The sequence below is a fragment of the Apodemus sylvaticus genome, chromosome 19 (assembly GCF_947179515.1).
Source record: "Apodemus sylvaticus chromosome 19, mApoSyl1.1, whole genome shotgun sequence".
Taxonomy (NCBI): Eukaryota; Metazoa; Chordata; class Mammalia; order Rodentia; family Muridae; genus Apodemus; species Apodemus sylvaticus.
Genome location: NC_067490.1, coordinates 11337918 through 11350746, shown reverse-complemented (window position 1 = coordinate 11350746; position 12829 = coordinate 11337918). Strand labels below are relative to the sequence as shown.

The following is a 12829-nucleotide window of genomic DNA, read 5'->3' as shown; positions in this document are numbered from 1 at the left end:
TCCCTGCCTTGGCCAGCACCATTACCACACAGGATGCTGGAGATACAGTTTGGGCAAACCCAGTCTGCAGCACTTAGTCATAGAGTGTGGATGATGTGTGCAGACAGGGAGGGGGCAGTACCTGTCATGGCGCAGTGCCCGCATGTCCACGTAGACAGTCGTGGGATCTGGGCCTGTTGTGCCCTGGAGGAAGAACAACAGAGGACCTCCTTTCAGAATTCTCATGCTCAGTTTCGTGAGCGTGGCCGCGTGGTAGCTGCTCCCAGGCCATCTGTGACACCCGGAAAAGGAACTGTGCATCTTGCATCCAGTCTGCACAAGGGCTCGTGGTCCCCCAGGCAGAGTTCATGCAGACCATCCAAACCTCTACTTGGCTAGATGATCCTGAGCAAAACTAACATCAAATCCTAGCATTTTTATGTCTGTTCTGGAAGTTTCTGTTCCTGTTGCCCTCTGCCGCCCTGACACAACAGTGCAGACTGGGATATTTCCACCCATCATCGAGTCAGGGCCTGGCATCTCACTAACGCCACTGAGGACTAAGTACAGCAGATGCTCAGTTGACCAGGCACCTCGCGTGTCATCCTGTGTGGGCAGGATGCATTGGTTTGACACTTAGCAGAGTTTATTATTATTACACATATTTAATTGCGTGTTTGCATGCACGCCCACATGCCTAGAGCACGTATGAGGGAGTCAGTCCTCGTCCTCTGCCATGTGGGTCCCAGTGACTGATGTCAGCCTCGACAGCAGTCACCCTCACCCGCTGAGCCATCTCGCTGGCCTGGTATTGCCGTTTTACTCACAAGGGACATCATATTAAATGGATACCCAGGCCAACATCACTCCCTGAAGTTCCTAAACAGCAAAACCTCTCTCCAGCCTCTGAAAACTCCGTTTATATTGGGTTACAAAGGAGCTTTTGTAAAGTCAAATCATTCTCATTGTGAATAAACTCAGACAGCAGGAGAAACATGTATTCTGGAATCCACCAGAAGAGCACATGGACTCATAGAAGCGGGTGGGGGTGGGGTGCTGGAAGGGGTAAGACAGACATGGAGACACTAGCAAGGTTGAGGGTGAGGGCGAGGTCCTACCTGCTCAGCTAGTTTTCCCAGCCTGTTGGGCTGACAGAGGCCAGGGCGGCCAGCAGAGGGAGACAGGGAGGAAATAGCACAGGAAACAAACAGAAGGCCACAGGCCACATGAGAAACACGCTCAGAGAAGAACGCATCACTGTATCTTAAAGAGCAAACACAGACCCTTCGTTACAGTCCCACCATTGCACACGGCACTCACACGCTGACACACGAGGCAATGCCTCCCAGGTATGGGGTGGGGCACTTTCAGAGCTAGAATCGGGTCTTAACTCAGTCACCAACTTTGCCTATGAGGCACAGTGGGAATGTCAAGCCAGTACTCTCTGACGGCTACTCAGTCCTCTGAGACTTAAAACAGTCCTGGGCCTTTCTGAGGTTAAGGGGACATTAACCCAAACACCTTTAGACAGGTGTAGACCCTGGAGCCAAGACCCGCCCTGCGCATGAAGCCACTAAGAGGACAGAGTACAGGCCGAGCACTGCTTTGGGAGCCCAGGAAGGTCACTTTGTGCTGTTATTGGCAATTGCTATGTCAGCTATCTGATCAACATGCAAGCTATGCTGAGAAAGGGGAGAAGCAGAGACTAGAATAAAGACCAGAAAAGAGGGACAGCCACTGGGGGAGCCAGGGGTGCTCACGTCAGTTCTAAAACGTCACGCAAAATTACTGCTTTAGCAACAGTCCTAAAGTGGCCCGTACAAACTATCTTCCTCACTAGGGAGCTTGCTACGTAAACATGGCTGGGCTCAAAGAGATCTGCCTGCTTCTGCCTCCTGATGCTGGGATAAAGGGTATGAGCCACCACTCACAGATTACTATAGATTTCTTAAGAAAGCAAGTTCAATCTTTTAAATATTAGCAGCTTATAATAGTTAACTTTGAAATGCTCATAGGTACAATAGCCACGGCTCAAAAACCAACCCTTTTTCTATCTAAATATTCCTGTTCATCAGAACGAATAGAATTATCTTTCTAAGCAAAGCACTCGTAGTCATCAAAGCCGAATGGCTAAGTGGGAAGGTAACATCCACAGCTCCGAGGTGGAGGTAGAGACAGAGCCACCTAGTGGCTGACTAGAGTGACTACTGCCAGGCTACAGAGGCCTTCCTCTGACAGAGGACAGATGCAAGAGATCTGGGTGGGTGCGGCCAACCTACCTGGAGGCAGATAGCCACATTGACCCTGCACCCAAAGGTGGTGCTCACAGCACGAGCGGGGAGGCCCAGGTCTTTGAACAGCTTGGAAAACGACTGTGTTAACGAGATCCGGGGCCGCTCCTCAGCCACTACCATACACGTGCGCACGCATGACAGGTTCACCCCCTTCATCTGCAGAAGAGCGAGAAGTCATTCCACGGCACGCACAGTCTGGGCCCCTCAGCGCCGACTGTCTGAGGGATGGGCGCTGTGGGATGCCCATGGGGTCTAGCTGTAGATCTGAACACACAGAGGCAAGGATGAACACAACTGGCTTCCTCCAGCTCTGCTGTCATCTAGGGAGTCCTAAGCACAGAAGCACTGCGGAGCGCCCTAACATCTACAGCCATCCCTGCCCCGCCTGCCCCCTTAGATACCCTCCTCTCGGGTTAGGGAAGAGCGCTTGGCAGAGGCGTGCGGGCTTGGCAGAACCCCTGGCTGTGAAGACCGTGCACTTACCCTAAGGGCGCCTGTCTGAGCACCCAGGCCCTTGGTACACATCTCCATGACTGAGTAGGAGCAGAAGGTGACCCGGGCCTTGTACTGGCTGACGGCGGACAGCCAGAGGGACACGTTACTCTCCAGTTCCAGTGGGGGGACGAGAACTGACTGGTGTCCAGAGTAGACGCTGTGGGGAGAGAGGCAGTCGGATGGGAGCCAGTGCGCAAGCCTACACACCTACACACCTACACACCGCTCCTTCCTCACACAGGCCGACTGCCCGGCAGGAACAGGCACGGGTGTTCAGAGGTCCGGCGGGGGTGCCAGCCTCCATCCAAACATTCAGGAACATCATCGTGGACTACATATGGAAGAGGCTTCCTAATTTCAGAGGAAGTATCTCAGCATTTGAAAGAACCAGAACGTTCTTCCCAACCACTGATAATGGATAGTATTTGTATTTATTGGAAAATATTTTTATTCTTTTCCTTTTTATTAGTGTGTGTGTGTGTGTGTGTGTGTGTGTGTGTGTGTGTGTGTGTGTGTGTGTATAGCAGTCAGGGGACATGTTATCCTTTTACTTTTATGTGTAATCTAGGGACTGAGCTCGAAAGCAAGTGTCTTTACCACCTTGTCAGCCCCTTCCCCTCCCTTTTTTTAATCTTTTCTTTTTCTTTCTTTCCTTTTTTCTTTCTTTCTTTCTTTCTTTTTTTTTTCTTGACAGGGTCTCACTGCATAGGCCTGGCTGTCCTGGAACTTACTATATAGACTAGGCTGGCCTCAAAATCAGAGGGCCACCTACCTCTGAATCCCAAGTGCTATGATTAAAGGCATGCCTTATCATGCCCGGCGATTTTTATTCTTTGACTAAATTATAAACCCAGATTCTAACCACCTAATCCCCAAACAAACCACTCACACTTCCAGGATTCCTAGCTACTCCAGAAGCCATAGGAGGGTCTTAAGTCCTGAGGAACCACACCAGCCAGCCAGGCCCTGAGGGGGAGGGAGGTGACGGCGCATGCTCTCACCTGCACAGGCACCACAGTGCGAAGCCGAGGCCACAGTAGGGGTCCAGGCAGATGGCGATCTGCCGTGAGGGGTACAGTTCACACTGAAGCTTTATGGAGCGGCACAAGGCACTTGTGGCTGCGTGTGACATCTGTAGGAATGAAGAGAAGGCATGCTCAGGGTTGCGGAGGAAGCGAGGGTCAGACCGTGTCTGTTGTGCACTGGGGTTAGCTGGGCACGCAACTCCACATCACCACACACCAAGTTACTTTCTAAGACGATGCTTGGCTCCTACCCCCACGGGACCTGACTAGTGCCCACAGCAGTAAAGCCCTCTACCTGCACTATACAAAATGATTTATTTGGTTTATTTATATGTATGAGTTTACGTTCACTGTGTGCATGGCTGGTGTTCCCGGAGGCCAGAAGAGGGCCCGGAACACCCTGGAATCGGGGTTATGTGGTTGTGAGCCTCCTGAAATGGGTGCCATAACCAAGGTCCTCTGCAAGAGCAGCAAGTGCTCCTAACCCTGACCTCTGACCTCTCATGCCAGCCACTGTAAGTGTCCTCTTAATTCATAGCAAATAAACGTACCAAAGACACTTCAATGGAGAGACATTTCCATAAAACAGCAAAAGATGGGATCTCCTTTGGAGGGGGGTGTCTAATTTTGGGCTTTGTTAACATTTAACATAGATTAAAAAAAAAAAAAAAAACACGATAATGTTGCTTTGTGCTTTGGACGAGAAGCATTGCCTAAAGCTACAGCCACACCCTTCCCAGCTGTAGCCTTGCACCTGCCTGCCTGTTCCCTCAGGGTTCCCATGAGGTTGGAGCTAATGGGCGCTCAGGAGGTCCTACCTTAACTCCAGCTAAGATCCCTGTGGTCGACACACTGAAGTCCAGGTATGCAAGCACATCTGGGGAGGGCGGTCTGAAAATGCTAGCCACCTTCTTTTTTGGAATGTCATCTGTTAAGCAGAAGATACCAGTGGCTAATGTCACCCAGCCTGCACTGGGTGACCCTTCAACTTCCCCAGGCAAGAAACAGGCATGATTGGAGTCCTGAGACAGATCTGTCACAGAGGTCAGGCTACCAGAGAGCAGGAAGTGCATGCTGTTTACATGTAGGGAAGTTCGCTCTCTCAGGAGGGCTCTGTGGTGCAGGCTGGCCAAGTCTATTCTGAAGGGCAACAGGAAGAGTCCCTTCACTGTTAGTCAGGAGAGCTCACAGTGCTCAGCCTGTGCCGACATTGCAGAGGCTGTGGCAGAGCCACAGAGGAGCGGTGTAGACATACCCCTGGGCTTCGTATGCTTCAAGTTCATGAGGTAAACACCACTGTCACCTGCCATACAGATGGGCGTGGCTTCAAAAAAGCAGATTGAGCTCGAGGCTGATAGGTTCTGCCCAGCTGGAGCTCACTGCCTGACCCTTGGCCAGTGTCAGCCGCCCAGTGCTAGTTCTTCACGCCTGCCACAGCATCAGCTATTAGTCTCTGGTTTCCACATGAACCAGAGCTTCAGATGCAAGGTTGTGACACAAAGGGAGAGTTTCCTGCCGCTCTGAAGCCAGCACTCGGTCCCTGGCAGTGCTGGGCTCCGCCGGGCAGAGCAGTCTGCATCTACAGAGCTGTTCTCAGCCACCATGCTGACTCCACCAGGAGACAAGGCATCTTCTCAGCTGGGACGAAGGTATCTCAAGGGCAGGATGTCACTTACCATAGAGAGTGACAGGAACTCTAGGGGCTGGCACAGTTTTCACAAATGACAGGCAACTATGTGGTAAGAGGCAGTGGGGAATAGGATTTCAGTCCCTGACATGAGTATGGGGTCTGCTGATGGTGGGCACAGAGTGCAAAAGACCTCACATCTTGGCCAGGGAGCCAGCTGTGTAAGCAACAGCTACACAGCTAATGTTGGACCTAATGGCCGTCCAACAGTGTACTGCTCTACCAGGCAAACCCAAGAACGCCTCTTGCCAATCTATAGAAGCTGATCCATTTATCCGAACATTCATTCTTCTTAATGTTATTATTTTAGGTGTATATGTATGCCTGAGTCTATATCTGTGCACTATATACATGCAGAGGTCAGAAGAGGGCACTGGCTCCCTGCGTATTGGAGTTAAAGGGAGTTGTAAGCCTCCATATGGATGCTAGGAGCCTTGTCCCAGTCCTCTGCAAGAGCAACAAGTGCTCTTAACCACGGAGTCATCTCTTCTGCATGTCAACAACATAACTCCGGCAACAGCAAGCCTACAGAGAAGAAAGCAAGAGTCTGCCTTTGCAGGGGCAGCTGCTGGAGACACACACCTGTATCTAGGATGGTTGGCCAGGTCCGGACATCGACAGCGGCAGCTGCTTCTTTGGACTTGAGCAGCCGTGTAATGGCCTGTGTGCTGAGGACACATGCGGATTTGCTGACCTATAGCACAGGGAAGCAAGAGCCGGAGTAAGTAAGGCTAGCCAGTCATCGCCATACAACCCCCGCAGAGACCACACTTGACAAGCGCTGTGATGTCCCACCCCAGAGGACATGCATGGCCTGCCAGGAGCGTGAGCGTACCTCTACAATCATCTTCACAGTGGGCAATGTGGTGCCAAGGTTCTGGGGGTGTGGGGGTCGCACAGTGACAGGCACACAGCCACAATACAGGCAGCCATAGAATGCGGCAATAAGATCCACCCCTGGGGAGACAGGGCATGTGCTCAGCGCTGGGCTCAAGGGCGTAGCGGGGACAACCTAAAACATTTGTCCACAGATAGAGAAGGGACAGGCAGGCATGATTTCTTTTTAATAAGGCATGGCTAACTCCAAATGATAGGTATTTACCAAACCTGGCACTGACTATATGCATAGGAAGGGGACATGCCCTGCATCCTAGGAGGGGTTCTCGGGAAGGGCTGTGGGGTATGTAGCTAGGGATACACTGGGTGCTCACATACTGCAGTAGGAAGATTCTTGCACTGCACAGTAGACCTTTGACCCATCAGACCCAGGAGCTAGCGAGGCTGGGTAAGTGTGTCTCTAGAGACCTCAGAGGACATCCTTTGAGACAAACCACTTGCAGTGGAGGGTTCTCCAGCCTCCAAACCAAGGGGAGCCATTTCTTCAGACACCTACAAAACCTTTTGACAGTCTATCTTAAAACATGTTAAAATGTACTAGAAATTATATTAATAGAAACTATAACTTTTAAAATATCAGACAGACATTTTAAAAACTCAGTTCAAGATAAAGATGCAGTGTGACAAAGCACAAGACAAGACAGTCTTAAGATAAAAGTCAGGAATGACATTTACAACTCGGGGAGGGAAAAGAGCTAGAAGAGGAAATGTCAGTTACTAAAGACAGAAGGAAACACGGAACCAGAGAGAGCAGAGGTACAGGAGGAAAAGGGAGGGGCGGAAAAGCACCACCGGAGGAGGACAATTCAATAAACCTTCTGGAATTAAGACAGACTTTTGTACAGAGGGAGGGTGGCGTGTAGGGAGAGTCAGGTCACAGTAGAAGGGCATCTGCCGAAGCCCCAAGGAAAGGGTGAGACAGTCTTCCCCAGCCTGTGCAAGGCCCTGGGTTCACTTCTCTGCACCATGAGGAAGTGGGTGGGGTATGTAAGCACACACCAAACACTTCAGCTTGTCCTTTAAAATATTGCCAAGGTGGCTGAGGTGCCATCATAATTATTAGACAATTCTGCAGGTCATGTGGAGTAGCAAAAATATGTGTGGTAACAGGAAACTCCAACCCTGCTAGGTCCTAGAGCAGGGGGTCCTCAACCTGTAAGTCGTGACCCCTAGTGGGAGGGGTGAATGATCCCCTCACAGGGGTCACATATCAGATCTCCTGCATATCACATATTTACATTTCAACTCATAACAGTAGTAAAATTATAATTATAAAATAGTAATGAGAAGAGATGACTCAGCGGTTAAGAGCACTGGCTGTTCTTCCAAAGGTCCTGAGTTCAAATCCCAGCAACCACACAGTGGCTCACAACCATCTGTAATGAGATCTGATGCCCTCTTCTGGTGTGTCTGAAGACAGCCACAGTGTACTTAAATATAACAATAAATAAATCTTAAAAAAATAAAGTAAAATAGCAATGAAATAACTTTATGCTATATTCTCTACAGGATACAACTGTACTTCAAATTCCAGCTCTGCTCACAGCAGCCGGCGACAGTAGCTGCCCCTCCCCCCTCCCTTGATCTGAGATGCTGCGGAATGGTGAGAGTCTAGCTCTAGAGGATGGGCCTGGACACCTGCTACCCTGACAGCCAAGAAGCTGCCAAGTCCACCAGGAACAGTGGTCCCAACCAAAGGGATAACAGGGGCACTAAGGTCACAAGAGCAGGGAGGGGCTGAGCTCCATTGCGGAAGGCCAGGAGAGCCTTGGGTGCGCTCACCTGGAGGATACACCAGAGCCACATGGTCCCCAGCATCTAGTCGTCCCTTCTCCATCAGAGCGGCAGCCACTCTCTCCGCCCTTTTGTGCAGCTGGATACAGGTCGCAGTGCTGGTGACCGTGCCCTGGAGGAGAATCAAGTTCATTGGTGTGCTGGCTCCTAGACAGAAGAGGATCTGCTCTGCACACCAGGCTCCTGAGCTCTGCCAGACGCTTGAAGTAGGGGGCTCTGCATCTCTATGCGGCCCAACCTGAGCCTGGAAAGGTTAAGTACTTCACTCATACCTGACAGAGCCAAAGACTGTGAAAAGCCAGAATCCCCAGGCCTGGGGCCCATCTGAATCCTGAATCCTTTCCCTGAGACCAGGGTTATAGGCCTCCGCACTTTGGGCCTGCAGGACATTGCCCTCTTGTCAGACTAGGTTGTCATGATGTTTGGTTCTGTAATCTTGTGATGTGAAGGTGACAGAATGTCCTTTGACTCCAGACATACTTAGTGTGGTGTAGAGCATTAGCAGATACTCACACAATGTGACAGATTTTCTCAGTCACAGAGGAGAAGCAGTTTAGAACAGCCAATCATGTTTGTCATTTCAAAGATGTAAGCAAATATATAAAGACTAAATGTATTAAGTATTAACATAGGAACATGTACTTTTAGTTCATAAACCCAAGAGCACTTACACAGATATAGTTCCTAATAAGAAAATAGAGCTGGTAAGAATTTTCCAGATAAATGCAAATCAACAGACTTTATGTCCACTGTACAAAGCACGGGTCTCTCAAGAAAGCCAGCAGACAGAGAGACTGATGCTGTGGAAGGGACCGATGGCATTCTAGTCCCCACAGAAACAATGAAAGTCCAACTCTCACCTTAGCATTCAGCAGCAAGAACAGTGGGTGGTCAGGGGTCGTGTGAGCCCTCCACTGCAGCACATCTGCCAGGAACAGGAACTGTGCAGAGAGAGGAGGCTCGCATCTGTGCAGTGTGGGATGCCACCTGCCCCCAGGAGATGCCCAGTACCTTGCGAGCCTGGTCACTGTCCTCCAGGTGGGCCAGCTCTCTCCCAGAAGCCTGCGCTATCCTTTTTCCGGCAACCAGGTTCCCAACAATCATTGAGGCTGGTCCAACTTCTGCAAACAGATTCCAAATGACACGTTGGGAACTTCTAATCCATAACTGTCCCATGACTCTACTTACATATATAACACTTGTTATTCTGAAACATACCTGGGTATTTAATGCTTTTCTTTAAAAGGTAAATATTCAGATCACTCTCAAATATAAACTATGCCATGTAACATGTTCTGGAATGCTAACCAAATAATGTTTTATTACTGTACTATATTTCATGTATAAATCAAAATTCTTGAAATATGTTATACTTAGTGACATACTTATGTGTTCAATAGTCAGTAAAAAAAAAAAAGCTAGCTTTTCCTAAATGTTTACATATACAAATTAATGACAAACTGAATATGCTAGTTAAACTGGCCTTTATACTTAAGTTTTTTGTGTTAAATCAGAAACAAGAAATTAACCCTTGAGAAACACCCATTCCTAAAACCCAGTGGCTACCAGGGGCTCCTTGGATCCCAGAGCCCACATCTGCGTATAGACATTAATGTACCTTTGAATGTACCATTAAAACTGATTACGAGCAGGCGGGTGGAAACCAGCAGGCAGGTGCACCAGCAAACGTCCCATTTTATGAACCAGGAGCAGGTGCACACACCTAGTGTGATCCTTAACCCCAGGCCCAAGATCCCATGCAGCTACACCCACCGCAGCCAGCACCAGTGAAGGCTGGACGGCCTCACTGTTAGGTACTAACCTGGCTGTTTCTGGCGAGGCTTGGGAAGGTTGGTAACACACGTGTGAGGGCACATCAACACGTTACATGGGTGTAGCGTCCCTTCCAGGAAGCGCTGCTTTGTTTCAGAAATGTGAATGCCTCCAAGAGGAGCCTTGGGCAAGGTGTTGGCAGGAACAAGGGCCAAGCAGTACACACCCACCTGGTGGATGCTGTCGATGGCCTGGAAGGCAAGACTGCTGCTGAGTATGGGCTGCTAGCCCAGGCTAGGGAGAGCCAGAGGGGACACCACACACAAGAGAAACTGAAGTGCAGAAGTCCAGGAGGTGGGTGACCTCTAAGACGTCTTCTTAAGCCAAGAAGACGGAGAGTACTTACTTCTACCATGAGATACACAGAGTTTACGCGCGCGCGCGCACACACACACACACACACACACACACACCTATGTAACTGCTTGTATCCAAACCACAAAGCTCAGGAGTCATAAATGCATGCTGAGGCCTCTAGCTGGGAAGACGGGAACCAAAATTGACAGAAGCTAGGCATCCTAAGCTTGGAATTATGTTTACATTTCAAATAGAAGCAACTTAATGATAAAAAGCAATTCCTAACAATTGAAAGTAAAAAGAATATACTTAATCAGAACTTAGCTAGGACACAGTTCCAAGCCTCAATATAATGTGGGCTAGTTGGTTCCCAGAGAGATGTGTGCAAAGGAAGAGAACTGTGAAATCATGTGAGCTGTTCCCAGCTCTCCTGTCTGATTCAGGATAGAGACACTGGGGCCCAGTGATCAGGAGTCAATGAGTGATACTGTCTATTGTTAGCAACTATGTTATTAGGAGGACAACGAATTAGGCGGGAACCTATGTCTTGGGTTTGAATAAGACCTCTCAGCATCAATTCAGAACACAGAGAACCTTACAAACAAGCCGACAGTGACATTCTCTCCTCTGTCCTCTGGAAGGGACATGACTGAGGAACAAGCCGTAAGGTCAAGTCCACTATCCCACTCAGGACCACACAGGACAGCTACCCCGTGTCCGGCCGACCAGTTTCTACTACAGCCTCAGGGACCCCAGGCTTTATCAAGGGCTCCACTGAGCTCTGGATGATAACAGTTGTAGCTACAACACACTAAAACACAGACATTTAAATCCACTAGTTCATGATGAGACTAACAAGCCAACTCCAGAGGATTCATTAATCTGGAATCCATCCACCATCTTTCTTCCCTGTATGTTCTAGTTAATGATGAAGGAGGATGGTTGAAAACGTCACAGCGTGACTACCACGGAATGGACAGATCACAAGTGCAGGATGTGAAAGCCCCAACAGATAGAAGCCCCAGGCTTCCCAGCCACTTTCAAGAGAATCCTGCCAGAAAACTGGCCTGGTCCAAACAGGCCTCCAAATCCACTCACAGGATCCACAGACACAGACACAACACATGACACACACAAAGCATGGTCGAATGAGACGGAGGAAAGGCCACCCCACAGCCTGTTTTCTTCAGACTTGTCACAAAAGGGACAGGGGCATCTGTCTACAGGATAAAAAGAACGTGTCCCTACCAATCATAATTTATGATCTTGTGATTTTGTCAAAACAACCACTAGAGAGTTGGAATTTTAACAATGGTCAGACACAATTGTATTCATAAATTATTAATTTTAAAGAAATGCTAATGGTATTTACAGAGGTACAAACTGGACGTGAGGCCGAGTGACACGAATGTGAACAACTATATTGTTTTGTTTGTACGTGGCATATCTGACTGCTCTGTAACAAGAAAAGAGTGTGACCTCTGACTTTTCATGGTCTCTCTCTCTCTCTCTCTCTCTATATATATATATATATATATATATATATATATCCGGCTTCCTTTTATCGCCTGTCATTTGTCAGCCCCCCTGTGCTGGAACCAGCAAGCACGCCAGCATCCCACCTGTAGCACACGGCTCATCCACTGGAAGCTGTCTTCCTCCGAAGCCTCAGGCCGCTGCTCAGCCACTAAGACAATCCGGTCATCGTGCAGCACGGTCACAGAAAACACAGCGATCCTGAGAAGGGACACAGGCAAAGTGACCACTCGTGGGGACAGTGCAGGAGCCCTTTCTCTCTCAAGCCAGGCTTACGAACGCTGCAAAGTTCTGTGTAGTAAACAAACTACTTACTCTTAATACGCAAAGGAACCTGTCACGCTCCTGCCCAGTTCTATAGCTAAAACAGTTTCAGCTCACAAAAGTAAAGATTGCAATACTAAGTACAAATTTAAAAAAAATTAATAGATCAAATATTTCCAGTAATGAGTTAATTTATCCTAATTGTTACTGATCTTTTTAGACTTATTTCTTCTACCTAACTTTACAAATTCCAACAAGTCCTCTTCCATTAAAAAAAAAAAAATTCCAAGGGCTGAAGAAGTAGCTCAGATGGCTGCTCTTCCAGAAGACCTGGGTTTAATTCCCAGCACCTACATGGAAGCTCATGACCTGTAACTCCAGTCCCAGGGGATCTGATGCCCTTTTCTGGCCTCTGTGGGCACCTGGCACACATGTGGTGCATAGACATGCATGCACACAAAATGCACATAAAAGTAAATTTTAAAATGTTTTAAAAACTGGATTTTTCTACATTTTCCTACAGCTTGTGCAGAGGACAGAGCGGAACTTTGAGGATCTGGTCTGTCCTTCCACTGGGTAGGTCCGGGGTTGAGCTCAAGCCATCAAGCTTGCTAGTGAGTATCTTTATAAGCTGAGCCGTCCCACTGGTCTAAGTCTCCTCCTTCTCTTTCTTCCTTGCCCTTGTGTGTGTGTGCAGGTGCACCATTTTTTTTTTTATTGTTTTGGAC

General features: G+C 48.7%; 1 protein-coding gene and 1 long non-coding RNA gene across 3 annotated transcripts in view; one reads left to right on the top strand and one right to left on the bottom strand.

Moving 5' to 3' along the window:
• Dip2a (disco interacting protein 2 homolog A) overlaps positions 1–12829 on the bottom strand; it is a 78760-nt gene that overhangs the window by 6157 nt on the left and 59774 nt on the right. For both annotated transcript variants that reach the window (XM_052163580.1, XM_052163581.1), the window contains 12 exons: positions 11924–12038; positions 9994–10195; positions 9183–9292; positions 9032–9112; positions 8160–8283; positions 6316–6437; positions 6063–6174; positions 4612–4721; positions 3770–3900; positions 2757–2925; positions 2259–2429; positions 122–183 (listed from right to left, as the gene is read on the bottom strand). In XM_052163580.1, the coding sequence (XP_052019540.1) occupies positions 122–183; positions 2259–2429; positions 2757–2925; positions 3770–3900; positions 4612–4721; positions 6063–6174; positions 6316–6437; positions 8160–8283; positions 9032–9112; positions 9183–9292; positions 9994–10195; positions 11924–12038 (1509 nt within the window). The remainder of the gene's footprint in view (positions 1–121; positions 184–2258; positions 2430–2756; positions 2926–3769; positions 3901–4611; positions 4722–6062; positions 6175–6315; positions 6438–8159; positions 8284–9031; positions 9113–9182; positions 9293–9993; positions 10196–11923; positions 12039–12829) is intronic.
• LOC127669540 (uncharacterized) lies at positions 4739–8168 on the top strand. The gene is made up of 3 exons (XR_007974386.1): positions 4739–5442; positions 5791–6201; positions 7887–8168. It is a non-coding gene; the product is annotated as an uncharacterized LOC127669540 (long non-coding RNA).